General features: G+C 53.1%; 9 protein-coding genes across 9 annotated transcripts; 4 read left to right on the top strand and 5 right to left on the bottom strand.

Annotated features, from left to right (window-relative positions):
- Nucleotides 1-27: 27 nt before the first annotated feature.
- On the top strand, nucleotides 28-2,115 carry PG994_009010 (uncharacterized protein; the record flags this gene model as incomplete). Its single annotated transcript, XM_066860419.1, has 2 exons — nucleotides 28-765; nucleotides 1,183-2,115. 2 exons carry the CDS (start codon nucleotides 28-30, stop codon nucleotides 2,113-2,115), a joined length of 1,671 nt encoding a protein of 556 aa, XP_066714008.1.
- Nucleotides 2,116-5,405: 3,290 nt separating this feature from the next.
- PG994_009011 (uncharacterized protein) lies at nucleotides 5,406-6,716 on the top strand (the record flags this gene model as incomplete). Its single annotated transcript, XM_066860420.1, has 1 exon — nucleotides 5,406-6,716. The coding sequence occupies one exon, from the start codon at nucleotides 5,406-5,408 to the stop codon at nucleotides 6,714-6,716; it is 1,311 nt and encodes a 436-aa protein (XP_066714009.1).
- Nucleotides 6,717-6,996: 280 nt separating this feature from the next.
- Nucleotides 6,997-7,921, bottom strand: PG994_009012 (alpha/beta-hydrolase; the record flags this gene model as incomplete). The annotated part of the gene is made up of 2 exons (XM_066860421.1): nucleotides 6,997-7,322; nucleotides 7,540-7,921. 2 exons carry the CDS (start codon nucleotides 7,919-7,921, stop codon nucleotides 6,997-6,999), a joined length of 708 nt encoding a protein of 235 aa, XP_066714010.1.
- A 2,150-nt stretch (nucleotides 7,922-10,071) lies between these two features.
- On the top strand, nucleotides 10,072-11,324 carry PG994_009013 (uncharacterized protein; the record flags this gene model as incomplete). The annotated part of the gene is made up of 5 exons (XM_066860422.1): nucleotides 10,072-10,214; nucleotides 10,350-10,478; nucleotides 10,563-11,038; nucleotides 11,100-11,149; nucleotides 11,217-11,324. The coding sequence occupies 5 exons, from the start codon at nucleotides 10,072-10,074 to the stop codon at nucleotides 11,322-11,324; spliced, it is 906 nt and encodes a 301-aa protein (XP_066714011.1).
- Nucleotides 11,325-11,636: 312 nt separating this feature from the next.
- On the bottom strand, nucleotides 11,637-13,286 carry PG994_009014 (uncharacterized protein; the record flags this gene model as incomplete). The annotated part of the gene is made up of 4 exons (XM_066860423.1): nucleotides 11,637-12,204; nucleotides 12,278-12,479; nucleotides 12,745-13,052; nucleotides 13,102-13,286. 4 exons carry the CDS (start codon nucleotides 13,284-13,286, stop codon nucleotides 11,637-11,639), a joined length of 1,263 nt encoding a protein of 420 aa, XP_066714012.1.
- Nucleotides 13,287-13,353: 67 nt separating this feature from the next.
- On the bottom strand, nucleotides 13,354-13,695 carry PG994_009015 (uncharacterized protein; the record flags this gene model as incomplete). The annotated part of the gene is made up of 1 exon (XM_066860424.1): nucleotides 13,354-13,695. The coding sequence occupies one exon, from the start codon at nucleotides 13,693-13,695 to the stop codon at nucleotides 13,354-13,356; it is 342 nt and encodes a 113-aa protein (XP_066714013.1).
- A 2,407-nt stretch (nucleotides 13,696-16,102) lies between these two features.
- Nucleotides 16,103-17,598, bottom strand: PG994_009016 (uncharacterized protein; the record flags this gene model as incomplete). Its single annotated transcript, XM_066860425.1, is given in 5 exon segments — nucleotides 16,103-16,432; nucleotides 16,450-16,719; nucleotides 16,792-16,966; nucleotides 17,059-17,357; nucleotides 17,431-17,598. 5 exon segments carry the CDS (start codon nucleotides 17,596-17,598, stop codon nucleotides 16,103-16,105), a joined length of 1,242 nt encoding a protein of 413 aa, XP_066714014.1.
- A 1,655-nt stretch (nucleotides 17,599-19,253) lies between these two features.
- PG994_009017 (NmrA-like family protein) lies at nucleotides 19,254-20,106 on the bottom strand (the record flags this gene model as incomplete). The annotated part of the gene is made up of 2 exons (XM_066860426.1): nucleotides 19,254-19,397; nucleotides 19,462-20,106. The coding sequence occupies 2 exons, from the start codon at nucleotides 20,104-20,106 to the stop codon at nucleotides 19,254-19,256; spliced, it is 789 nt and encodes a 262-aa protein (XP_066714015.1).
- A 1,108-nt stretch (nucleotides 20,107-21,214) lies between these two features.
- PG994_009018 (uncharacterized protein) lies at nucleotides 21,215-24,272 on the top strand (the record flags this gene model as incomplete). The annotated part of the gene is made up of 4 exons (XM_066860427.1): nucleotides 21,215-21,502; nucleotides 21,553-22,173; nucleotides 22,274-22,855; nucleotides 22,920-24,272. The coding sequence occupies 4 exons, from the start codon at nucleotides 21,215-21,217 to the stop codon at nucleotides 24,270-24,272; spliced, it is 2,844 nt and encodes a 947-aa protein (XP_066714016.1).
- Between the last annotated feature and the right edge of the window lie 145 nt (nucleotides 24,273-24,417).

A 24,417-nucleotide genomic window follows, 5' to 3' on the forward strand; every position in this document is an offset into this window, starting at 1 on the left:
AAATATCCACACTCTATCTTGCTTGCAATGAGCTTGGATAAGATTTACGTGACTGACGTTTCGACGGAACGGCCCGACCCGACCCCCGGCCCTCGACAATGGAAGATTAGACTCCAGATCAACGAAGTCTATATCGAAGGCTTAGACATCCACGATCCCCGTCCTTCCGACTTCTACAAGTTTCAACTCAACGACTATGTCCGCGAATCCGCCCACGTACTCGCGCGGAAGTTTGCTCGTCTGGGCAAGGCCACCACCAAGGAACACGCCAAGCTCGGGGAATGGCACGACGACCTAGCCGCCTACACGCAGAGTCTCTGGGAAATCCTGAGACTGGATTTTTACAGACAGACTCGACATGATGCTTTCCGTCGAGAATCTACCGGATGCATCATCTACATAATTGACCAAGAGCGTATAAACGAATATCACATCCACCGCCCCGAGTTGAGTCTACAATGTTTGAAGTGGGAACTCTTGGAGACGGCCTCTCTGGGGGAAGGCTGGCCATCCGATTATAACCTGGCTGTTTCGCGTGTAGTTGATGCTAAAGATGGTGTGCGAAAACCCTACTTTGAAGAGTTGGAGGATGTACAGAAGAGTAAGATGCATGGTGTCAGCACTATCAAGATCTTGCTAGTGGTAGCTCGAGATCTTACCAAGATGGGGAGGAACCGAGATGCCGGGCCTGAGCTGACCCAGGAGCCATTGATGAAATTGCAATGGATGTTGAATCGCGCCAAAACGCGTGTTTTGCTCGAGGTTGTGCGACCAGGATCGTTGCAGAGCCTTAGGCATCATCTAAGCTCGAGGAGGAAAAAAAGGGATGCATTTCAACATCGTACACTTTGATCTGCACGGAGATGAGTATGCATTTCACTTGTCGGGATCTTGACATTTACACCCTTGTATCATGTTCTAACCCCTCGCCTTGTAGGGTCATTCTCGGGGAAAGACCAGTCTCCAGACTCGTTTTCGCTACTGGGCAACGTGGCAGCCCCAAAGGCGTTGTCAGCGTAGAGGTCAGGGACGTTGCAAGGCTCATGAGTTTGGAGCTCATCGAGCATGTCGTAATGACGACTTGTTGGTCGGCCTATGAAGAGGCCGGTAGTATTTATAGTATGGCTCGGCAACTCGTGCACTCTAACGTCCGCGGAGTGTGCGCGGTCTGGGGCCCTACAGGAACTTACTGCGTATCGGCTTTCAACCAGGCATTCTACACACAACTCCTCCAAAAGGACGAGTCTTTCGAAGCTGCCATACATAGCGCACGTCGAGCGATTCGGTCAGTGCCTGGAAGATGGCCCGGCACGAGAACAATACCGCGACGACTTCCTCTTTGTGTACTATTCGCGCGACAATCCCATCAAGCCTATGGGACCCCCGCAGTCGCTTTCAGAGACGCTGAAGTCATGCGCAAGATATATCTTTGGCTCATCACACCTTAAGACTCACATCTTCCGTCGTGCTGAACAAAAGCCGCACACATCGTCAGTCGATAATAATGGTAGTGGCATCATCCCACTAAGATTACTCCTGTTCGAGTTGGAAGTCTACCTCCAGGCGCATCGCATCGTCTACGCCAGCGACTCCGATGCGCACCAAGAAAAGATGAAAGAGACGATCCAGAGCCTCTCGAAGATGTGGCTACGTACAAATTTTATTGACGAGGTCCATTACCGGAAGATTCCACAGGACAACTCACGTAGCATTACAACACTGCCGAAACCACACCATAAGGAGTCGAGGCATACCCATGGGTACTTGCTCGGTCACCGTCTGCCATGCGCGCTGGGTGGCATTCTTCATGTGATCGAGGGCCAGGATGACGTGTTCAGATTGCCCTACAACAGTTCTCAAGCAGAGAGCGAGAACAGAAGCAACACGATTCGGATGTTGCACAACTTCCTTATCGAAGTCAGCACCCATGATTACGTGATATTCCTGGGTTTCCGGGTTGAGAGCAACTGGATGCCAAAGGAATGGGTAAAGAGTTGTCCTAGGGATATGAAGTATTGGTCGCATGGGAGCACCGTGTACGAACATGAGTTGGAAAAGCCCAACTCGCTGGATTTGGTACCAACTTTCGCAAACGGTAATATCGGATTCTTCTAAATGTACTAAATAATCTTCCAGAATATCGGGAAATCAGTTTGTAGCTTACTATGCCTAATAATGACTATCCCAATGATCACGTTATATATCCCTCTGTTTGGATGGTCCCGGCCTTGGGCTTACTTTTAACATCGGAACCTTGTCACGAGCGAATTTATATATACAGAAGATGAAACATTCTCTGGTGGCGCAGGTTTTTCATTCTTGACGGCGAAATGCCCTATCATGGGATTATAGGATTCTGGCGTTCGGGTTGTGAGCGAGTGGGCTTTCACGGGCAAATTATGCAATATGTGAAGCAAGCAGTTTTGCGGTGCACTTGCCTTGTATTCCTAACCAGGTGTAGGCAGGACAAAGTATGATCTGGCGTCCTGGTTTCCCCAACCCGAAACGTACCTAATCAGATGAGCTTTCGCCTCGTGTATCATACAAAATGCATTCTGTATTCCAACAGGTTTCCATTTTACGCAGCAGTTTGCTCTGGCTTGCGAGTTTGATCGGCTGCGCCCGGCACAGCCTGAAAGTCAAGAAGCAGGGCATTCTTCTTATTCCCCCCTGCTCACGTTTACGGTTAGCGAATGGCGGGTGGCTCAGTTTCCTGTGACATGCTGGTTTCCCTCCTTGATTGGGCGAGGCAAACCTGCAGACACACCAACTGCAGCAACTCACGGGAATCACATGGCTGTGTTGTAGTGAACGACAACGCCACATCGCTCAGCTGGAAGTCCTGCTTGTCTCACCCGGCAGTTTTTTCACTTTGCGGTCATACAAGCTTCGACATATTTCCGCGTGCTCTTTCACAGCGACATTCGATTGTGATGCTATATCGAGGCGTATCACGGAGTCGTCAATTGAATCAGGATATAGTAAGGGGATTGCTGCTCTCTTGATTTGTAGCCTTCAAACAATCCGCCATCAGCGCTTTCGCGGTTATGTCATGCTCATGGCACCTGAGCCACGACCTAACTCGGTTGGATTCTTGCAAAGAGCAAGATCCATCTTGAAGAATGATCTGGCAAACGCAGCGCGAGTCGACGACAAGTTGACAGTAATTCATAACCCCTTGGATGCAGAGGTGTCATTCATTGAGTAAGAGCACATTGGACAGTGGATTCTCAACATGGCTATCTGATCACTGACCTGCACTACAGTGTCGTCGCGGTTCATGGATTAGCCCGAGGGTTCAAAACATGGACATGGGGCACTGGGACGCTACGGCGGCAGAACTGGCTCGAAGCAGGGCTAGCCCAAGATGAATGCGGGAAAGGAATACGCATACTCACATACTCATATGATCCGGACATCTTTGAATCGCATACCCATATTCGCCAGGTTCTCTACAGCAGGGCGCATAGTCTGGTACAAGCCATTGCCGAGTATCGTCGCCGGTCGGAGACGCCTACCGATAGGCCTATCGTCTTCATCGCCCACAGTCTAGGGGGGCTGATCGTGAAAAGGGCACTCATCTTCTCCAGCGAGTCACCTGACCTGGATCTGCGGTCGATCGAGTTGTTGACAGGAGGAGTCGTTTTCTTTGGCACGCCCAATGATGATACAGAGCCTAAGTCCCTGGCAGAAATTATTAAAAAGGTCTCCTGGCTTGGTGCTGGTCATGACACATGGATGAATCGCTCGGGCTCTGCACTGGAGAATGACGTAAAGTGGCTTGACAACGAACTGGAAGCCTATAAACCTATCCGGTCTGAGATTCGGGTTCTCGAAGTGTATGAAGGCAAGCAGACTTCATTCAGAGGGGTCAAAGATATAGTAAGTCTTTCAGCTTGGTATGATATACAGAACGTTGAGCTGAATATAGGTAGGTTGTGGGTGAGCCGCCATCCTTCTACTCAGGAAGCGATGTAAGCAGGCTCGTACTTGAGAGGAAGCACACTGGTCTGGTGAAGTTTGATGGTGAAAATGATCCGTGTTATAGAAGGTTCATGGGCAGGTTCAGAACTGTCTTGAACGACGCAAGGGACAAGACGACCAAGAAGCTTAGGAGACAGCAGTCTCTAAAGTTGATGCTTGGTGCGCGCACTCAACCCACTCTATCTGGATATGTCTAACTCTGATACAGGAGGTGAAAACATAGCTTACCTGCAGACCGACTTCAGGGTCCCCTCGAGCATCCCTGAAAGCAGTGCCCAGATTGACATTCGCTCGGGGCTCACCAGCAACCTCAGAAATCTACTGCAAGAACAACGCAAAGACACCGATTTCAACATAGTCACACTATTCGGTCCTCAAGGCGTGGGTAAGACCACACTCGCTCGCAATTACTGCGAAAGTATCGAGGACTCGGTGTGCTTTTGCTTTTGGATTGATGCGGAGAGTCGCGAGACTGTGATCACCGGATACTTGCAACTTTTGAAGACTATTGTCAATTACTATGCTGAGAAATATTTCTCCAAGAAACTGCCTAACCCACGCGATGCTCGAGCGCGAGTCGAAAAAGACCTAGGTATTCGCAATATCGAGGAGATGCTCGAGGTGGGGAGCATGAAACGCCTCGAGCCTGTCGATGTACAGTCAGCTATCAAAGGCGCCAAGGACTGGTTGCTGAGACAAGACAACAACTGGCTTCTAGTGTTTGACAACGTTCGCCCAGAATACAATTTCTTGGAATTCCTTCCCCTGTCACGACATGGCCAGATGATTCTTATATCGGAGGATCGGAGCTACTGCCCATGGGGAAGGACTATAGAAGTGCCTCAATGGGCAGAGAATGATGTGATTGAGTTGTTCCAGAAACTCAGCGGGGGTTGGTGCTCTGACGACGAGAAGACAGGTCAGTTGCTTTTCCATTCTCGCCTGCATTCGTCTAATCTCAGTGCCGTAGAGAACCTCTTCAAGGACATTGTCAAGTCACTCGGGTCCCAGCCGCTGGCTATATCTTGTGCAGCCACCTACGTTAAAGGCCGCGCAGAAACGCCAGAGCAGTTCCTCACTTTACTGCGAAATCCAGACTCTTTCCTCGATGGGCTATCACATGGCCCACCTCTTGCAGCCGGCCTACTACAAGTCTGCTCGGTTCTATCATCGCATGCACTGCCATTCGGGTTCATCGAGAAGATCACACAGGAGCTAAGCCATCTTGATGAACGCCGAGATAGTTGGGGTAAGATCTGTCTCACGTACTTCTGTATGATTAACTTACTCACATTACAACAGCCTCCCTTGGAAATCACACAGAGAAGCTCAGGCCGGTCCTGAAAGACTTGGAAAACAACAACGTACTTCTTCGCGTCCCAAAGGGTAGCTCCTGGTCCGGTACGCCGTCGACGGGCGATATGGCGAGCTCTGTCGACCAATTCCTACTCCAGGAGGGTGCAAGAAGCTGGATACAGAATACCTGGATGACAAATAAAGACCGGAAAGTTCGCAGCACCTGGATGGCCACCTTTTGTTGCGTCCGGCTCATTCGTCTCCAAGACGCCAATTTGGGTCTGCAGGAGGTTCAGGCCGCCGAACGGCAGATCCTGCCGCATGCCAAAGCATGTTTCGACCTTTCTGGCCTCCTGCAAAGCGACTCTGAGAAGTACGCCGAGATAGAGTGGCATGTTCTTGGTGGGCTCTTCATGAGGCATGGAGTTGGTGTCGCGGCGACAAAATGCTTCAGGCTGGCACTGGAGAGTCCCAAGGAAATGACTCCTTTGGAGAAAGCAGAAACACTAATGGCTCTTTCTTCATTATACCAACTGAACGGCGACTTGGATAAATCTCGATTGATGCTTGGTCAAATTGAAATCGCCGAGGTGTCACGCGAAGACAGCCGATTAGGGAGGACAGTCACACTAGCCAAAGCATTGGGGGAGGCGGCTGAAGGAGATTCTGAAACTATCAAAAAGCAGTTACTGAATCTCGACGAGGACCAGGAGAAGGACCTGGGGGCCATGGATGGAAGAACCATTTTCACTGTGCACAGATTTGCGGCCACGATGAAGAATTTAGACCAGCTAGACGACTCACAGGCGCTCTACAGGCGAGCCCACCTCTCGTACTCGAAGCTCCTGGGGGACAACAACGCCTTAACGCTCGACGCGGCGGAGGAGCTAGCCCAGATCCTACAGCTCCGGGGCGCCTTTACACAGGCCGAAGAGCTCTTCTTATCCACGGTGCGAGTGAAGCAGGCGACGCTAGGCCCGGCACACCCGAGCACGGCCATCTCGCAGGCAAAGTACGCGGCGCTCCTGGACGGCAAGGGCGACTTCGAGAAGGCCGAGACCCTGTACCGCGACGCGTTCACTACCATGCGTGCCGCGCTGGGCACCTCCCACCCCATCTACCTCGCGACGCGCGAGAACCACGCGCTCAGCTACCGGCGGCGCGCGCACCAGCGGCCCGTCAAGGTGAAGGTGGCAGCGACGGCGCCGTCATCGCTTTCGGAGGAGGAGCAGCGCGAGAAGGCGCTGGAGCGGGCCGAGAAGATCTTCGACGAGGTCATCGAGGCCAAACTGGGCAACACGGCGCTGTACTCGGAGGAGGACGTTCAGTCCACCCGCCTAAAGCTCGCCAAGATGTACGAAAGCGAGGAATTCTTTCTGCAGCGTACGAGACAGAAGAGACTGCCGTTCCGGAGGGAGTCAAGTGGGTTGTGGTAGTTTGTTTGAGTAGTCTGTCGGTATAAGGTTGATTGTGGTAAGGAATCGCAACGAAACCTCCTCTTCGCCACCCTACGATCCTCCTGGCATCCGAACACGGCAGACTATCCTTATCGTGTACTCATATCTCAAGTTGGACACGCCAGAACAGTTCAGCCTTCACGCAAGATCCGATCCAGTATTAGCTAGGGTTGTAGATTCATCATAAACTACATGTATGCACCCGTAGCCTCGGAGACACAAGACAACACAGCAAGTTTATCTAGAATCCATTATCATCTTACTTCGTTTCAGCCAACTTGACGATCCAATCAATGACAAGCTCCGGGTGGCTGAGTGGAGGGCAGTGATCACTGTCAATCCTTGTAATGTCGACCTTCTTGCCCGTTTCTCGTTCAATCATGTCGATTCCATTTTGCTGGATGAATGGTGGAATAGTATGATCTCCTTCGCAGAACAGGTAGGACACAGGCACATCTTTATACCCAGAATACGTCAGGGGAGAGGCACAGCTTGCTCCCGAGTGCTTCACCAGCCTACCAGCCCATAATTTTCCTTTCTCCAGTGGAAATTCTGTGAACGACCGCTCAGCTAACTTGGTGAGACCTGTATGAGAGATCCAGCCGTTTTTCTGGATCATTGGTGATTAGTTTGCACCAACCACCCGAGGGAAAAGGGTTGTTCGGGGCCAATGAAATGGATGTCAAAAAGGGCATAGCTAGGATCGACAAGGCAATAGTAAAAGGGGTACGAAGAGGAGAGAACGAACATCGACTTCATTTGAAATCTGGCTTTCTACAGGCAGAGCGGCCAATATGCTGACAGGGGGGCTGACCCAATGCAGGAATCAGAGAGGTCGTATAGGCGATCCTTACGATCCCCCCATCAAGCCCCTGCTCCTGGCGACTGGCCTTGCTCAATCCGCGCACGCTCTCGGTGGCCGGTGCTCCCCCGTACGAATGAGTCACGAGGGTGACGTCGTGGCCGGCGTCGGCCAGGCTGGCGACGTGCCTGGCGATGAAGACAGAATCATCCTGTAGGGTCGGTGGCGGCCCCGGCTTGGCTTCGCGGCTTTCCAGACCGACGCTGGGCAGATGCAGGGCCTGGATATCGATGCCATATTTCGTGACGGCATCGACGACAGGCTGGTAGAACTTTGGGAGCGCGGAGGCTCCTCGGATTATGAGAATGGAAGGCGCCCCCATTTTTGACAATTTGAGAGTCTATAGCGATATTCGGTATGCACAGGAGAACAGTGACTGAACAGTAGCCAGTGGTGCGCATTCTATTCTCTTAAGTGGAAGAATTTAGTGGAATAGGTATGCAAAAATATGGATCTACAAGGTGAAGTTGCAGGTTAACTGGGCCCAACTACTGATGGCTATTGGTCAGTTGGTTCCGTCCTCTTCATCCCTGGCTTCACGTAGACCAGAGAGAGGGGTAGTAGTTAGGAAGACTTTAGAAGCCATGGATCACAGTCCAAAGCGGCGCCGGCAGTGGGCTGGGCAAATACTGGCAAATCGGAAGTATATCCAGTGGTCTCGACCATGAAGACGCAGCCGACTAGCAGAGATATACCACAACTAAGGCGTTGAGCACTGGGCATAGTAAGTACTCATGAGATATAGACCGCGTCTGGTTGTTGTTTAACTGATATTTGAACTAACAGATAGCAACCCCCTTTTTCTAACGGCGCCTATGGAGCATCGAAGGCCATGTTGTACTGGTATACAAAGAGGATGAAAACCTAGGGGGGGATCCGTTCCTTCTTTAACACCGGTATGGGCAGTAGCTTAGCTACACTTCTCGGGCTTCCTCGAGCTCCTGGCAACCTGGATGAGACTTGTGTTGGGCGGGTCGCTAAGTAATAGCGAAGAAAACCCACGGAGGGAAGTTTATAAGCTATAAGGGAGAGGTATTGACCGGGTAGATCTCCTACTGTGTGTTTCTTTGTCGGACGCGGGCAGTTGGCTGTGCGGTGGCCATGTCGGACGCTGTGAGAAGACGACGGACTAAGCTGGATTTCAGCTATACACGGATAAAAATCCCATAGTTGGCTTCCAAGGAATGACTATGGCTTCATTGGGGAAAATAAAAGATCAGGCAGCATCATTCAAGACAATAATTGAGCGAGGTGTTTTGGGGGAGTGAAGGGGGGTCACTTCAACTACCATTTTGCTCCCAATCTTTTCTCGACTTCAGAGCGGAAAGGGGTACACGAGACAGCGATGACCAGCCGGTTAGCCGAAGCTGCCATATATTTCGCTTGCTATTAGCCAACGGAACTCGCCCGTCATGGAGGTGAAGAAGATTCACCACATCGTCTCTGCCTCACCGCACGGCACGCCAGCGTATGCGCTGTAACCTCTTCGAAGTCAACGAGGTGCCTAGATTCGTATCCCATCCATCGCAAGAATTTACATTCACACTTCCGGCCCAATGAACTGTCGCTACACCAGTTAGCTCGCAACATTATTGCTTTTGGCCTATTGTGAGGCTGATATGTTGCCACCCGCCGTCCTTCCAGCTCCGGCGCCATGGGCTGCCATGGTGCATCACCCGACAATCACGCACACCGGAATCCGGGACTCTCACTATTCCCAAATGGAACGATCGGTGGGCAGGCGGGGCTCTCTCAGGATAGTAATTCGGAGGCACACACGCACGTTCCTCCGTGGCCAAGCCGTTGCCAAGCCGAAGCCAAGATGGCCGAGGGGGGACAAAGGGACCCGAGCTTTAGATTAACCGTTGGCGAGATCCTGGAACTCTCCGTCGCCCGCAGTGTCAACCGCCCTTTCCTCTTCTAATTTTAGGAAGGTCGAAGGTCTGGAACAAACAAATCTGGACCTGCGTTCTACCTATGTGCACGAGACCGCCACCTGCACCCCAGCCTTGGACATGGCGCTCTTTTACGAGAGAGGACCTGACCCAACAACAATAACATGCGAAAGAGCGCGGGATGATGGAATGGAGCGTGCCGTGATGTGGCCCCTTGCGCACCCCTCTCATGTATCGCCGCGGGTCAGATCCTGTCCTGCTAACTCAAGTGAGGAAATTCCTCCAATGAGACGGGCACGGATCCAGCTTGGCGCACCACGATAACCCGACGATGGTTTCCTGTCGTTCGAAGGTTCCTTTAGACCTTTAGGGGCACACAAATGGTATGGCTGATTTGCCACTCCGGTTTGCCGAAATTTGCGGAGATCAGTAATTCTTGGTCGGGAAAGACGAAGACCAGGGAGGTAAGGGGGACGACGAGTCAGGTATATATATCAAGCTGCATCCCTGGGCAGGGACGATCAGATTCTTGATCGAGCATCACAGCAAACAGCCATTCCAGCTCAGCTCTTTCACCATGATCGCTTCACTCCTTGCTGTGCTGGCGGCGGCCACTGGCAGCCTTGCCTTCCCCCTGGAGAATGGCAATGTCACTGAGTTCTTCGACCTCATGAAGCGGGCCACGCCCTCTGGTACCGGTACTCATAATGGATACTACTAGTAAGTGGTATTGAGCCCCTTTTACAGAGTTCAATGTCGACCACAACGTAGAGGTGGAAGACATCATTACCCCCTTCACCACTTAACCGATATTGCCACTTATTGTGCCTATGCTGACCTTGTGTCTGCCTGCAGCTCTTTCTGGACCGATGGTGCCGGTGATGTGACTTACACCAACGAGGCCGGCGGTCAGTATAGCGCCCGCTGGTCCGGTAACGGCAACTGGGTCGGCGGCAAGGGTGGAATCCTGGTAGTGCCCAGTAAGTTTGTTCCCCCTGGCCGACAGAACGACACGATGCTCGTCTCCATCGCCCCCGTATTCTAACACACGCATGTAACACCAAACAGCACCATCACCTACAGCGGCACATACACCCCCAACGGCAACAGCTACCTGGCCGTCTACGGCTGGACGCGCAACCCGCTGATCGAGTACTACATCGTGGAGAACTTCGGCACGTACAACCCGTCGTCGGGCGCGACCGCCAAGGGCACCGTCACGAGCGACGGCAGCACGTACCAGCTGGGCGTGAGCACGCGCACGAACGCGCCCTCGATCGAGGGCACCTCGACCTTCCAGCAGTTTTGGTCTGTCCGCAACAGCAAGCGCACGGGCGGCACCGTCACCGTCGCCAACCACTTCGACGCCTGGGCCCGGGCCGGCATGCGCCTCGGCTCCCACGACTACCAGATCGTCGCCACCGAGGGCTACTTCTCCTCGGGCTCCGCGACCATCAACGTCGGGGCTGCTAGTGGCGGCGGCGGCGGAGGAGGTGGTGGTGGCGATAACGGTGGCGGCAATGGCGGTGGCGGAGGAGGTGGTGGTAAGTCGATCCCGTGACACGCCATCATAGCAGACACATGATGCTAACTGTGCCATCTTAGGCGGCAACGGTGGGGGTGGTGGCGGCGGCGGTGGTGGTGGAAGCGGCGACGTAAGTGCATGCGGTCTCCGTGACACCCTTTCTGTGACGACTCTCGAGACTAACACGGAGTGCGTAGTGCTCTGCTCTGTGGGGCCAATGCGGCGGCAATGGCTGGAGCGGCCCGAAGTGCTGCTCTTCTGGTACTTGCAAAGCTAGCAATGAGTGGTACAGTCAGTGCCAGTAAGAAAATGACTTGACGGGTCGTAGTAACTTCAGGATGACGTGGTCATGGACGTTGGGTGTGTCTTGGCAACGCTTTACACGAGATACGTTTTTGTAGATACTTATTCAGTTCTTAACCAAACATTAAACATATTGCTATTCCATGAATCGCACTCACTGCATTGGTATTGATAGAGGGAACGGTTTCGCCCTTCTAAGTAAACGTTGCCAATGCTTATGACATGGATCGGGGTTTACTTGATCTCGTACTGAGTCCTCTGTGTAATGCTGCCTTTATCCGTCTACTAATGTATCTCGCCTACTGGTTCCCCTGTTAGTCCTTTCTCTCCATATAAGGCTGGCATGCCTCATAAATGTCCTTGAAACCTGGATATTTGGCGATTCTCTCGAATACCCCCTCATCCACCGTCCTCGCGCATTGGAGCGACCCCGCGATGAAGAAGTCCGTGTAACTCGGCCGAGCGCCGAGCACGAAGGGCCCCTCCGCCTTGCGGGTCTGCAGGAGCCCGCCGAGGGCGCGCAGCTCCTCGTCCACGGCGTCCCAGCGCCGCTGCTCCTCATCGGTGCCCTCGCCGAGCAGGTCCTCGAGCGGGCGCCCGATCGAGGCCTCGCGCGTGCGGCGAAAATACTCCTGGGCGCGCGGCGGCAGGATCCGGACCTCGCGCGGCATCAGGGACTTGGTCAGGACCGGGCCGACGGCGGCGCGCGCCCGCGTGCCGATCTCGCTGCCCAGCTCTGATGTCAGCGGCACCGGCCGGTCCGGGTACGTGGACTCCAGGAACTGCGCGATCGGGATCGAGCCCATCAGGTGTGTGTCGGTCGGTGCGTGCTGGATGGCTGGGACCGTGTACTTGTGGCCGGTCTCGTTCGGGGCCAAGCCGCTAGAAAACATTGGTTACTAAACCAGGGAGGGCTCTGGCATTTGCGGTACAACGCGATTTGGGGGGGCTTTACAGCTCTTTCAGTGTGGGCTCTATGTCTGGGAACTCGAGAAAGACCGTTTTGTACGGTATTTGTTTGTAGTTCAGCATGAGGCGGGCGCACCAGACGACAGGCGAGAAGCAGACGTTCTTTGTGCAAGCCAGGTCGTACAGGACGATCTCGGAGTAGTTTGTGCGGTCATGTTGTAACGTGATTGTGCTTGTGAGATTGCTTACTGAACTGAACGTGCTGCTATCAGCAAGTGGGATGAGAGATGAGGAGGTGCTTGATTACTGTTATTAGGCAGCAGGCGGTTACACTAGATCCGGACTAACCGGCAGCTACAGCTAGTACCCCTTTTTTATTGGCCAAGTACCTGCTAGATCTTACCGATCAAACAAGATGTGCAAATATCAATGTACTGGCCAAACGGAATAGTAAGTCGAATAGAACCTTATCATAACGAATTTTGACGGCACTGTAATATCATTTCGTATTACTGCAAATTCCTCTTTCATAACCACCCACGAGGGCAACGAGAGTCTCCTCGAACCACCACTTCCCCAACCACGCCAATCCAAATGGTATACCCGGCGCGACGGCAATGAGCCCCCTAGAGCCGGCGAGGATCGGAGTACCCGGCGGATACACTCCCAGCGGAACGGTGATGACGGGCAACCCCGGCGCCGAAGTCCACGTCGGCACGTACTCGGTCGGCATCACCAGCGCCGAGAGATTGTACCTGGCGATGAGACCGCTGACGCCCCCTCTTCTTCGTCCAGCCGCAGGCTCTTCCGCCACGCCGCTTCTACACGCGGGTCGCTGCCGTTGAAGCCCAGGGCCAGCGCGGCATCCACCCGGCCGTGTCGCGATCGGGGTATTCCTCCCGCCGCTCGCGCTGGGTGAATTCGCGCAGGTCGTCCAGCGTGTGGATGTCGTGCGGGTTGGACGTGAGCTGTGCGAAGTAGGCCGCGATATCGGACACAAAGTCCGCGCTCACAGTGATGCCTTCGTAGGTGGCCTTCATATATGCCTCGCGCATTTCGGGGCCGAAGTCGATCGCGTCCACGATCTCAGCGTCCAGGCCCCGGGGGGTGTCCAGGGCCCCATCAAACTCTTGCAGGACGTAGCTCTCGTCGACGGGCGTTGCGATGTTGTCCTCCAGGAGGATCGGGACGCCGTGTAGGGGCCCGTGCGGCGCGCTCGGCGTCGAGGCGCGAGGCGATGGTTAGGGCGTCCGGGTTGGTTTCGAGGACAGCGTAGAGCTGGTCGTCGGTTGCCGCTATGCGCTGCAGGTAGCCCCTGACTAGTTCCTCACTGATAAAGCAGCCAGAGGTGAGATCGTGGATTAGGTCTTGTAGAGTTGCATTTTCTAGTGAGAGATGGGGGCAATGAAGAGATGCGGCTAATGCGTCGATGGGGGCGTATATGAACAATCGGCGTAACATCATCGTTATGTGCCCCTGGCTTATGATTTCTCTACCGACCTATAAAAGTCGAACATCTTTTGCTCTGGCCTGTTTGGATAAGAGACTCGGCATCAATCGAACAACAATTTGATCGACACATCCTTCTGATGAGTTGAATACGATCCCTAGTACAAGTAACCAGAGTAGATATGCGAGGTCTGCATATACCATACGTGATCACCGAGAGGCATTGCAGAAGAAGTCAGGGTAGAAGAGACAAAAGAGATTTCTTGGTGCTACGAATATAGTTGGTGTACGTTCCTCTCATCACACACATCTTTCCAGATGCCGAACGAGTCCTGCCGGTAAAGCAAGACTCTCCTCCCAGAATGGGCTTCCCATCGCACGATTTGGTGCATCCGTGACCATGACTCCTGCTTTCTCCTTGAACCTGCGCCGTTGCCGTACTATGGGTAATACTGTTGTTCCCTGTTCGGACTTCGAGTCGCAAATGTGCTGGGTATAAGCAAAAGCAGGACTGATGAACATCCTATGTGTTCAAAGACTCCTGCGATTGCACGTGCACTGTTGGCGTGTACGCCAATTCGTCACGGTCGCGGGGACCGAATCGTTATAAGTCGGTTGAAGGCGACGATCCAAGTGGTTTGAATCGTCGTGACTTCGTCCTGTCATCGGTTGACATGCCAGTCAACTTTGTCGTCTCCGCGACAGACCAATAGAGATCTGAGACGCCACGAGACTGAGATGGCGGAGCATCAGAGCTAAAGATGTAGGAGTTAACACCAGATCGCCCCGCAGAACTTTTGATGGAGTGACCGGAGTGAGCTTACTCAAGGGGTCTCGAAAGAAACTCTCTAGTTTGCCAAGAGCCGATTTTGTTGGCTGAATCTGGAACAAGTTTGGGTCAGCGGCGATCCTTACAGACGGACGGAGTTCGCAGCTACTGCCGCAGGAAGCTAGACTCGATAGACGTACCATTACCGACAACCAAACCCGGACTTTCGATGGGTTGCCGCGCTACCAAGGCTGCAGCATGGTGGCGGAGTGGTGTGTGGTGCGAAGGACGGTACCCAGCCGTATTGGCGGCGGATCCTCCAAGAAACCGTGCTGTTCCCGTTCCCGAAACCAAAGTAAGAGCGTCGGTGGCCGCGCTGCTCGCCAACGGGGCCACCGGGAAGAACAGAAACGCGTCGTGACCGTCGTTACATCCGAAAGAAACGCCGAAGAGCAGCAGGAGGAGACACAGGAGCCCCCATGGCGTCGTCGATGCCGGCGCTAGGATCTCCCCCGCTGGCTTCCTCGCCGTCGAGATGGATGCCATTTGCCCTCTGAACCAGGAGTTACATGGCAGTGGCGGCGCACCGTACTGGCGAAGCTGCCTGCCACATGTCGTTAGTCGTAAGAAGTAGTCGTTATTGGGTGGTTGGAGAGGAAAAGGTAAAGAGAAAGTCCACAAAGATGCATGCAGCGCAACCACTTATATGATAATCCTCTTCTGCAGTGCATGTGGGAGGGAGATCGTGGTGGATTCTGTCGTCGAGAGGAGGTCGGAAGGGGCAGGCAGGGGTCCAGGCGTTCACCGCTAGACGATTGGTGGGTCGGAGTGGTCGAACGACGGGGTCACGTCCTCTTCTCGACCACCGCTTTCTAACTTCATGTGTGTAAGCTCGCGACCTTCGCTCCGTTGAAGGAGACACGTCTTCTACTGTGGGCACAGATCGGGTGTTCGTGCCATTAACATAGTTTATACGGACCCCCAATAGAAGCGTCGTGCTGAATTCGGATCCCTCCCCGGATGATATCCACATGCGTTCATCCAATCGTGCTGTTGTGGTGGAGCGTATCCAGCCTCCCTTGCAATTGAGTAGTATTCTCGCGGAGCTAGATATTCTTAGGGGAGCGGTCTCAGGAATGCTTTGAAAATCAGCCATTCAAGGGCAAAAGCAATTTCGGTAAGCTGTGTCGGTGTGAAGCGGTGGAGGAGACGACTTCTGGAAGGAGGGGTATCTGGAGGGGTTGGATCGCCGTCCCGATTCTCTGACCAGAAATCTCGACGAGAAAATGTCACACGGGTCTTGGAGGGGTCTGATTCGGAAGCGAAATATGGTGCTTCGATTAACATGCCGAAGTCGTCTTCTGTGGTCGGCTAACGGAATATTGGTTTTGTCTAATCGGACGCTGGTCGTACCAGGGTTCTCTCCCTTCGAAGCTTCTTGGGGCGGGTGGAGGCTGGACTCACGAGCTACTTGATCTGCCTAATATTAGAATCAGTCCATCAAACGAGCATGATGGTATAGTAGCACATATGCACGAAGACTGCGCAAAGGTTCACTGGATACGACGTCGAAAACTAGTGAATGCATTTTCAACGTATGCTGCAGCAGTGCGCCATATGCAAATAATTAGTGACCCAGATTCGCATCGCCATCTAGAACAATGTACCATCCCCATCCATAAGAATGGGGCTGGATCTCGTTTCCGGGCGGTGTTTGGCGGCCAATTCCCGTCCGCCCTTCCACGTGCCGGCCTCGAGCATCTGAGCCATGCTGAACTGTACCCCCTTCTCGGCGAAATGAGCCGAGATGAGTTTGTATAACTCATCCAGCAGAGCCACCGTCATGGCGCGCCACTCCACAATAACGTCACCCGTTGCCGAGTACGAAGGCAGATCTTGACCCGAGGCTTTGCGGCCCTGTTCAAGAACGGCAGGTTTGAGTTGGAGCACACCAAGATCGACGAACAGACCGCCATTGCGGTACTCTGGCAAGCCTGTACCCAACTCCCCGTTGACGACCCGGAAGCCGAGCACCCGAACGAATGGTACGGTAGAGGAATCCCAAGCCACTGGGTCAACTTGTGAAATGGCTGAATAGCCCCTATCTCCTTATCGCCCTGGTTGCGATCGGCAAGCACTTGGAGCGGCCAGGCGTCTCCGATCGGTTTGCCTCGAACATGTGTCCGGTCTTTTGGCCATGAAGGTATCAAGACATTCTGGAGGGCGGACCAGAACACCTCATAGTCCAGGACTTGGGGTTCCTTCGACGACTGGATCAAGTAATCTTGAAGGAAAGTCCGTATTAGTGAAGCTGACCCATCAATCACGGCGCTCCGACTTACCAAGCAAGGTTGCCGGGTCGGCCCGTTGGACCGAATATATTGGGCAAAGAGAGTAGCGAGGACCCCACGTTGTTGAGGAGTTTGACCCGAGAAGAAACTCCGATCATAGGGTTCTCGGAAGAGATCTGAAAGTAACGACCGAAGACGTCCTCTTGGAGTCCGGTTAGACCAGCACCTAGAGCCAAAGTCAGCAACCCCACTGTCTAGCAAAGCAAGAGAGCACCATCGTCGTACCGTCAACGCATTCTTTTGGCCCCTCGACAGTACTGAAAACGCCAGCCGTGAACATGTAGAGGGGAAGCGACAGCAATCCCTTCGCTTCGCCCATGCGTCTTTCCCGTGGTGGGTTCCTTGAAATTCCACACATCGCCGGCACCGGCATCAAGCAGCACCGACACGAAGAACAAGTCGATCAGGCGACGAGTTCTCTCCGTCGCATCGCACCCCTCCGACTCCCATTTCTTCAACAGCGGGGTGATGCGGTCGACGCCTCCGACGTCGAAGTGCTGCCAACGACCGTGCGGAGGGATCTCCGCAAATCGGTAGGGCCAAATTCTCGCTTTTGTCTCTTGGTGAGCGTTCTCGCCACTTTACCAAAAGAGGTGACGGAGGTACTGAAGTAATTGTGATATAACTTACACTGATGACGCCAAGGACGAAGTCGGCGACTTCTGGCATGCGTTCGTAGTGGTAGTCGAAGTTGTCGAGGGCTCCTTCCCCCGCAGCTTTCAGGACTAGTCGGGAACGGTCCCGAACAGCCTGGAGGCTCAGTAGGTACGAGATATTTTGGTCCTCGCTGGTGTGCATTGTGTTATAGGTGTGATTGTCGTAGTATGTTCTACTCCCTGCTTTGGTGTTGGATGCGTTCTGGCGTGTGGACAGTTCAGGCAATCAACACAATGCAGTTGGTAGCCGGCGTCGGTTCACGGCTGTCGGAGACCGCCGACCCGTCTCAAGCTGTAAGTTGCAGATTGTATGCATGTCCCATTATGTGACACATGCCAATTGCTCATACGCAGCCAGAGGTGAAGGCTTAAGCCTCATCAGTCTATCTGTTTCAACATCCGGTGGGCTAGTCTTTAGCAGCAGATGGCTTGTCATCGTGGCTTTGTTCAGTCTACATTCTTATCTATCATTGCATGGCCCGCTTCACCTGGCGTCTGGCGTTGCAGTCGGTCCAAGCCTAACCCCGCCTATCCGACCAGTCCACTTGATACCCCGCGAAAGCACGCTCGAAGGTATTAACCTTAGACACCAGTCACCCGTCAAAACCAGATCAAGAACATAGAAAATGAGTGTACCAATTAGAAGAACCGGCTCAGTATCCGGAAGAGTCGACTTCACAGAAAGGATGCAATTTACTCTACCTGTCAGCACTTACTGAAAGAAGCTGGGATATCCTGACTGCGGGGGCGTAGTGTGGCTCCACAACAACGGACAGATGGGAGCAGCGTGTTGATGCTTGCTAGGGCACATAGTCGAGGTCTGCAAGTCTGGCTACTTCGTAAGGTGACACTGAATTTGTAATCGTCTTGACAGCTCATGCCAGACTGAATTGCCAAATATACTGAAGCTACATTTCAATGAACAAGCGCTTTGAGAAATCATGTTTTCGACGAGATCATAGATCTGAAAATGGGTATACTTTCCATAAGCCCCCTAAACACTTACACGGCTTGGCGTCTCCATAGTTGCTCACGATAATCATCTAGCCAGATAGCGAAAGTTTTTGTCAATTAAGCATTAATTGGCTTGTTGGTGTAGTGGTTATCACGTATCCTTCACATACATGTTAATGTATCCGGATAAGGTCCTGGGTTCGACCCCCAGACGAGTCATCTAATTGTCTCGGACGATATGTGTATTTTTGATTCTTTTTATTCTTTTCATATTTTTAATATCCCCGCCACTTGCTCAGTGTTTTATGCCCTCTCACTCCCCCTCCTGCTGCTACGTAATCCTGGTTAATTCACCATTCTAACCCCCATAAGACATATTAACCTCGTCCTCTTAGAGAAATAGTTGATCACCAAGTGTTATCCCACTGCCGCTTGTCCCGTCGCCGAACGCCAAATTCAAGCGGGAGCAGCATTATTGTGGCTTATCCTACTAGTATTGTTGGGTTGCTGCAACTGGAGAGCGGTTAGACCTGGGATTGGAGCGACTGGGCGTTGGATTACTTGATTCATGTTTCGATAGACGCATAGTGTCACTCCAGTACGCGTGGTCCTTCTGCTCTGCAGATGTGGTCGGGCATGCCCTAGGAAATATGGAAGCTGGCACTCTTCTCTGAGGTTTCCCTCATGTGTACATCTGGTAATTGGTATGGCACACATCAATATGTTGCTAGAATTCAGCGAGAGACACGAGATATTGGATAAGTTAACACGAACATGGACTTTAGCATCGTTACTATTGGCTTCCACTCTTTGATCGATATAAACTTGCACATATATTCTCCATCATGTTGTTTCAGACACGACTCGTTGGACGACTTCATCCAAGTCCTCGTTTTTAAGTCCCAATGGTCCCATCGCGAAGTCGTCTTTGCTTTCCCAGTCACCATCTACAGCGCCGAGGGCAAATACCAGATCCTCGACTGCTTCCTTATCCCCAGCATCAGCCTTCCCTTTGCTTTCTTTGATAAACTGCTGAGTTCAGCCAGTTCACCTTCCACTTGGCGCCCGTCGCCTTCTCGAGCGACGCCAGGACATCGAGCTGCGAGACACAAAAACTCTGGACGAACAGCATCTTGTTACGGCCAACCTCCTCGTTCTGGAGGACTTTGACCACGGCTTCGGAGACGCGCTCCAATGTCGAGGTGGAGCTCCGGTACTTCCCGTCATCCAGAATGTCGGCGGTCCGAGTCTTCAGGTTGAAGTGCAGGAAGTTCTCCTTCAAGCCCCAGTCGAAGAGATGGCCCGTCACGAGACTCGTCCAGGTGAAACCGGGCTTCTCCGCCGCGAGCTCCTGCAACCGCTGCCGCACGCGCACCTTGGCCAGGAAGAGCGGCACCAGCTCCTGCACGCGCGCGCTGCTGGAGTCGCAGCTGCCGAAGTCGGCGGGGATGAAGCGCTTGACGCCGGCCGCGGCCGCCGCGTCCGCCAGGCGCAGGTGCACGCCCACGTCCCGCGGGCGGAAGCTGGCGATGACCGCATCTTGGTCTTGCAGCGCGTCCCGCAGGCTATCGAGGCTCATATCGTCGTCGACCGTGACGAGGCGGACGGAGGGGTCCGTCGGCGGGGCCGACTTGGACGAGCGGCGCTGCAGGACCGTGATGGAAAAGGTGCCCGCTGCGATGAGGACCTTCAACATGGGCGCTCCAAGGTCGCCGGTGGCGCCGAGGAGGGCAACGTTTCTTAATCGCCATCTCGTGCGTGGTTGAAGAGGCCGCGATCACCTTATATGTAGTCCGAATGAGAGGGTTCAGTCAGGCGACAGGGGACTGTTATCAAGGAAGATGAAGCAACTGACGCAACGGGTGTCCCCAAGGTTTACTACTTGAGTAGCTCAGCAGTGGCACAAGGACACAGGATGAGTCAAGTATCTTCAATAGGGCCTAGATTCGGAGTTGCGCCGCTAGGGAAAGATGCGGGTGGGAAGTGGGTCGCCATACTCGGGCAGTAGTAGAAACAACTTCATAGTCAAACCTGCCTGCTTGCCTGTCTACCTCAGGTACTTTAGTCAAACGTCCATCTCATACATGTATACAAGTAACTCACTGTTGGAAGCCTATTTTCCCCAGGACGGTTCTAGGCAGAAAAGGGGTTCACATTGCCGTGCATGGCTTCTACTTTTGATGATACTCTCAGTCTTACATAGAGAAGTGAAAAAGGCCAATAATATCTCATGGCAAGGGGGTTCATCGGGGTTCATCCAATACATGTAGGTAGGTTAGACAGCTCCAATCGTTACCGCTGTGTACCTATGTAACAGCTGCAAAGAGCAGATTCCATGCAACCTCCAAAGGGCCGTACTCTGTAACCTCACTTACTGCAGCGATCGGCGACATGGTCATATGGAATGCGCATATTAGCTCCTATTGTACTTTCCTCGTTCCCGTTACTGCAGTGTGACTTCCTGGAAGAACTGCCTCTGTCTTGAAGGGTTGCACGTCGAAAAGCATATGTAGCTGCAAGCGCATGTATGTAATGGGCCGCAATCTCACCCCGCAATTTCAAGCCATAGTGGTCTCGGAGCCTTTAATGTTAGCACCACGTGAAAGCGTGTTCCACCGACGTGTCCACCGACGTGAATGCCCCGGCATTAGACACGTCTGGCTTGGACTGGTGAATACACAAACATGAGCCGCCCATTCATTCTCAATTGAACTTATTCACTTCCCAGCGACCCTTGAGGTCTCCTCATTACCGTACGGCGGAAATGGTGCTCGAAACATGAAGGAACAAATTGGCTGGACGAGATGGCGCCTTTCCAGCAAACCTTTTCCGTGATTCCCGAGCTGCCATCGGCCTTTGCCAATGGCAGCGACACCGCGACCGCCCGGTCATCGAAGCCGCCTATGACCACGAAACAGGCCAAGAAGCTATACAAGGCCGCCACCAAGGCGCCAAAGCTGTCCAAGGCTGAGCAGAGGCGTCAGGACTTGATGGAGCAAGATCGGATACGGCGCGAATTCGAGAAAGAACGGAATCAGGCACGCGCCAAGACTGCCAGGGACAAGAAGAAAGAAAAGGAAGAAAAGGAGAAGGTAGAGAAGAAAGGAAAGGCCTGCCTTTGAAAGAGGTTCATCCGTCGCAGGACACCCTGGCCCGTTTCATTCGACCACTGAAGGTTGCGAAGAAGGACGAAGAGGACCCGAAACCACCGCCATCGCCCTCACCACCGCATACTGCCCCGGATGATGAAAGCGACGATGCATTGCCTGCCAACGACGACCAACGGCCTATGAAGCGTCAGAGGCTGGCGGAACCTGTCGAGCAGGCTACTGATGCCACTACAGGCGACCAATCTCCTTCTAAGTCACCTGAGGTCAAAGCAGAGGAAGCTGCTCCAGAGCTCCTAACTGTGGAAGCTAAGAAGGCGTCACCGGTGGTGAGACCTAGCGGTTACGCTGCTGACGTTATGAATACTGAACATGAGGTCGAAAAGTGTAATGCCAATGAGTCCTTCTCCGCAGACGACGGTCTAGATGACGATGACTTCAGTGCTCTCCTCGTGGATGTCACTCTTGATCTCGAGCCCGATCCGGCCAAATCTCCCGTGTCGCGACAAAGTCAGCTGTTGCCGAAACCACGAGACTTGTCCGAACCACCGGAATCTAACCCTCTGTCAAAGGAGTATGTGCCTCCGCCAGCAGACTCCAGAGAAACCATTGTCTCGCACGACAGCATGGGCTCCAGCTTCCAGCACTTAGATAACGTCCCGCCCATGCGACCCAGCAAGCAGCCAGAGATGTTCAGCATAGACCTCCAACCATAGATTCTGTGAATTTGGCGAAAGCCACTTTTGATCTGGGCAGCGGAGGCTCTACTTCGCAGAATTGCCCCAAGTCTCACACATCATCTTGTCCGCCCCTGAACACGGATCTGAGAGCGGCCAACTCGGACATTGTCACGAATATGGTATCTGGCACGAAAAGACCGCTGTCAGCTGGGGTTTCTTCCAGACAAACGCCTGTCGCGAGGAGAGACCCCCACCTCTACCACGAACGATCAGGCAACCCATGAGTACTCTGCCGAATGCCAAACCGAAGAATCCTGCTACCACGCCAAGGATGGCGCCACCTCCACTGCCGCCCAGATTGCAATCATCGACGTTCAAAAGCTCAGGCCTGGCAGGATGTCAGTCCAAAGATTCACCGGGAGCAGCTAATACAACATCTACCGCGACAATGAATAAGCACGCGCCAATTCGAGATAAGATGGCCGACGACTATACGCTCCCCAGCAGCACGCAGCTTTTCCTGCTTAACAACCTAGATGATTTGTTTCCAAGTCCTTCTCAGGAAGTGCAGGAGATCTTCGAAAAACCAGAGGAAGACCCGCAGCCGAACACTATCGCGACAGCAACCATTTCCACCTCCACCTCCACGTTTAAACCCGTCAACCACAGGGGCTAAGGTGCGAGATTCTCCTGTCACGCCTCGGGTACCTACTACCAGGCAGCCTATGCGACGCACGCTTCCGGCCACAAGAATGGTGTCGTCAGTACCGCCACCAAAGCCAAAGCAGATTGATGCGCTTCGTGTACCATTACAATCCCATGATCAATGCAATATGGGTGGTGGGGACTTCCCGTTCCTCTCGACGCAAGACTTTTTTATGTCTTCCCAAGACATCCGGGAACTTGAAGAAGACACATCATCCCCCATCAAACCACTGAAGCCCCTAGGGCCGAGTGCTTACAACCAGTCTGCCCGGGAGAATCTACCACCAAAGCGCAATGACACAAGAACCCCAGTAGATTGTTCAAACGGCCAAGTCATGCGATCGGAGGTTGTACCAGAAGCCAAAACTCCAAGACTGGACAGTCAGATGGCTGTAGGAGTACAAGGCCAGCTTCCACATCTCTTCAAGGCCCCGATGAGCTCTAGCTCGCAGCCCAGCAGCCTACCAGACACCCCCTCGTTACCTCGTCGAAACACTCGAGCCCCCCAGTCTCGATTTATTCACCCACGAGTGGCACCTCGATCGTCTGCGAATGGGCCGGCTCCCGACGAGCAGCGAAGTAGTAGCAGTAATCCATTCCGCTTCAAGGCTCCAACTCATGGGACTCAACGGCCGTCACAAGGGTTTCAGAACGTCAAAACAGCACCGGTTGTTGAGCTACAAGATGCTGCACAATCACAAAGTCGAGAAACGCCGCGGCCACCACCAAAACCGTTCTTCACCTCAAGTGGCACACGAGAGTTGACGTTTTTAGCAATTGAGAGGAGTAAAAGAACCGCGCGAGAGGATATGCACGCGCGAAGGAAAACAGCCGAGGAATTGACCAAACAGGAAAAGAGCAAGCGCCTGGAGGAAACGACCCAGAACGAGCCAAAAGTTCTCGCTAGGGAAAACCATCCTCCGTGCAACCACGATGTTGATGATGATGATAACGATTACGAATTGGATGAAATACTATTGGCCTCGGACTTGGTCAAAGAGCCACTCTCTGATAGAAAGGCCGAGCCTCACGCGAATAATGCAGCAAAGTACGAAACCAATTCGACCAGGAGTCAGTGTCGCAAGAAGCCAGCTGGACTAATGCCGGCTCAAAATAGGCCTCGAAGCCCGAGTGAGAAGAAACCGGAGTCAGCGGCCCAGAGCAAACCTAAAGGCTCATACGAGAAGATGCTGGAACTTGCGGCACGGCAAAGGGACGTTCACGACCAGGGAGGGAAGCATATAGAACTCGTGTCGGACGGGAGCGAGAAGGAGAACCGGGAACAGGATATACTTACAGCTTCTCAAGGCACCGATTATGGCGACGCCGCATGGGACATGGCTGATTTGGACTTAGACAGCTTCTTGTAAGACTGGGTGTTGGCATAGAGAATGGAGTTTAGGCGCAGTTCGGGAGAACACGTAATTGCGCATTGGGAGGTAAGTTGCTTCATATCCAAGACCACGAGGACAATATAGTTTGAATATAGAAACTATTGATCGTACCTTTTTTGTC

This window comes from Apiospora phragmitis (assembly GCF_038363925.1).
Source record: "Apiospora phragmitis strain CBS 135458 chromosome Unknown utg000008l:1.0-3514335.0:1.0-3519231.0, whole genome shotgun sequence".
Classification (NCBI taxonomy): domain Eukaryota; kingdom Fungi; phylum Ascomycota; class Sordariomycetes; order Amphisphaeriales; family Apiosporaceae; genus Apiospora; species Apiospora phragmitis.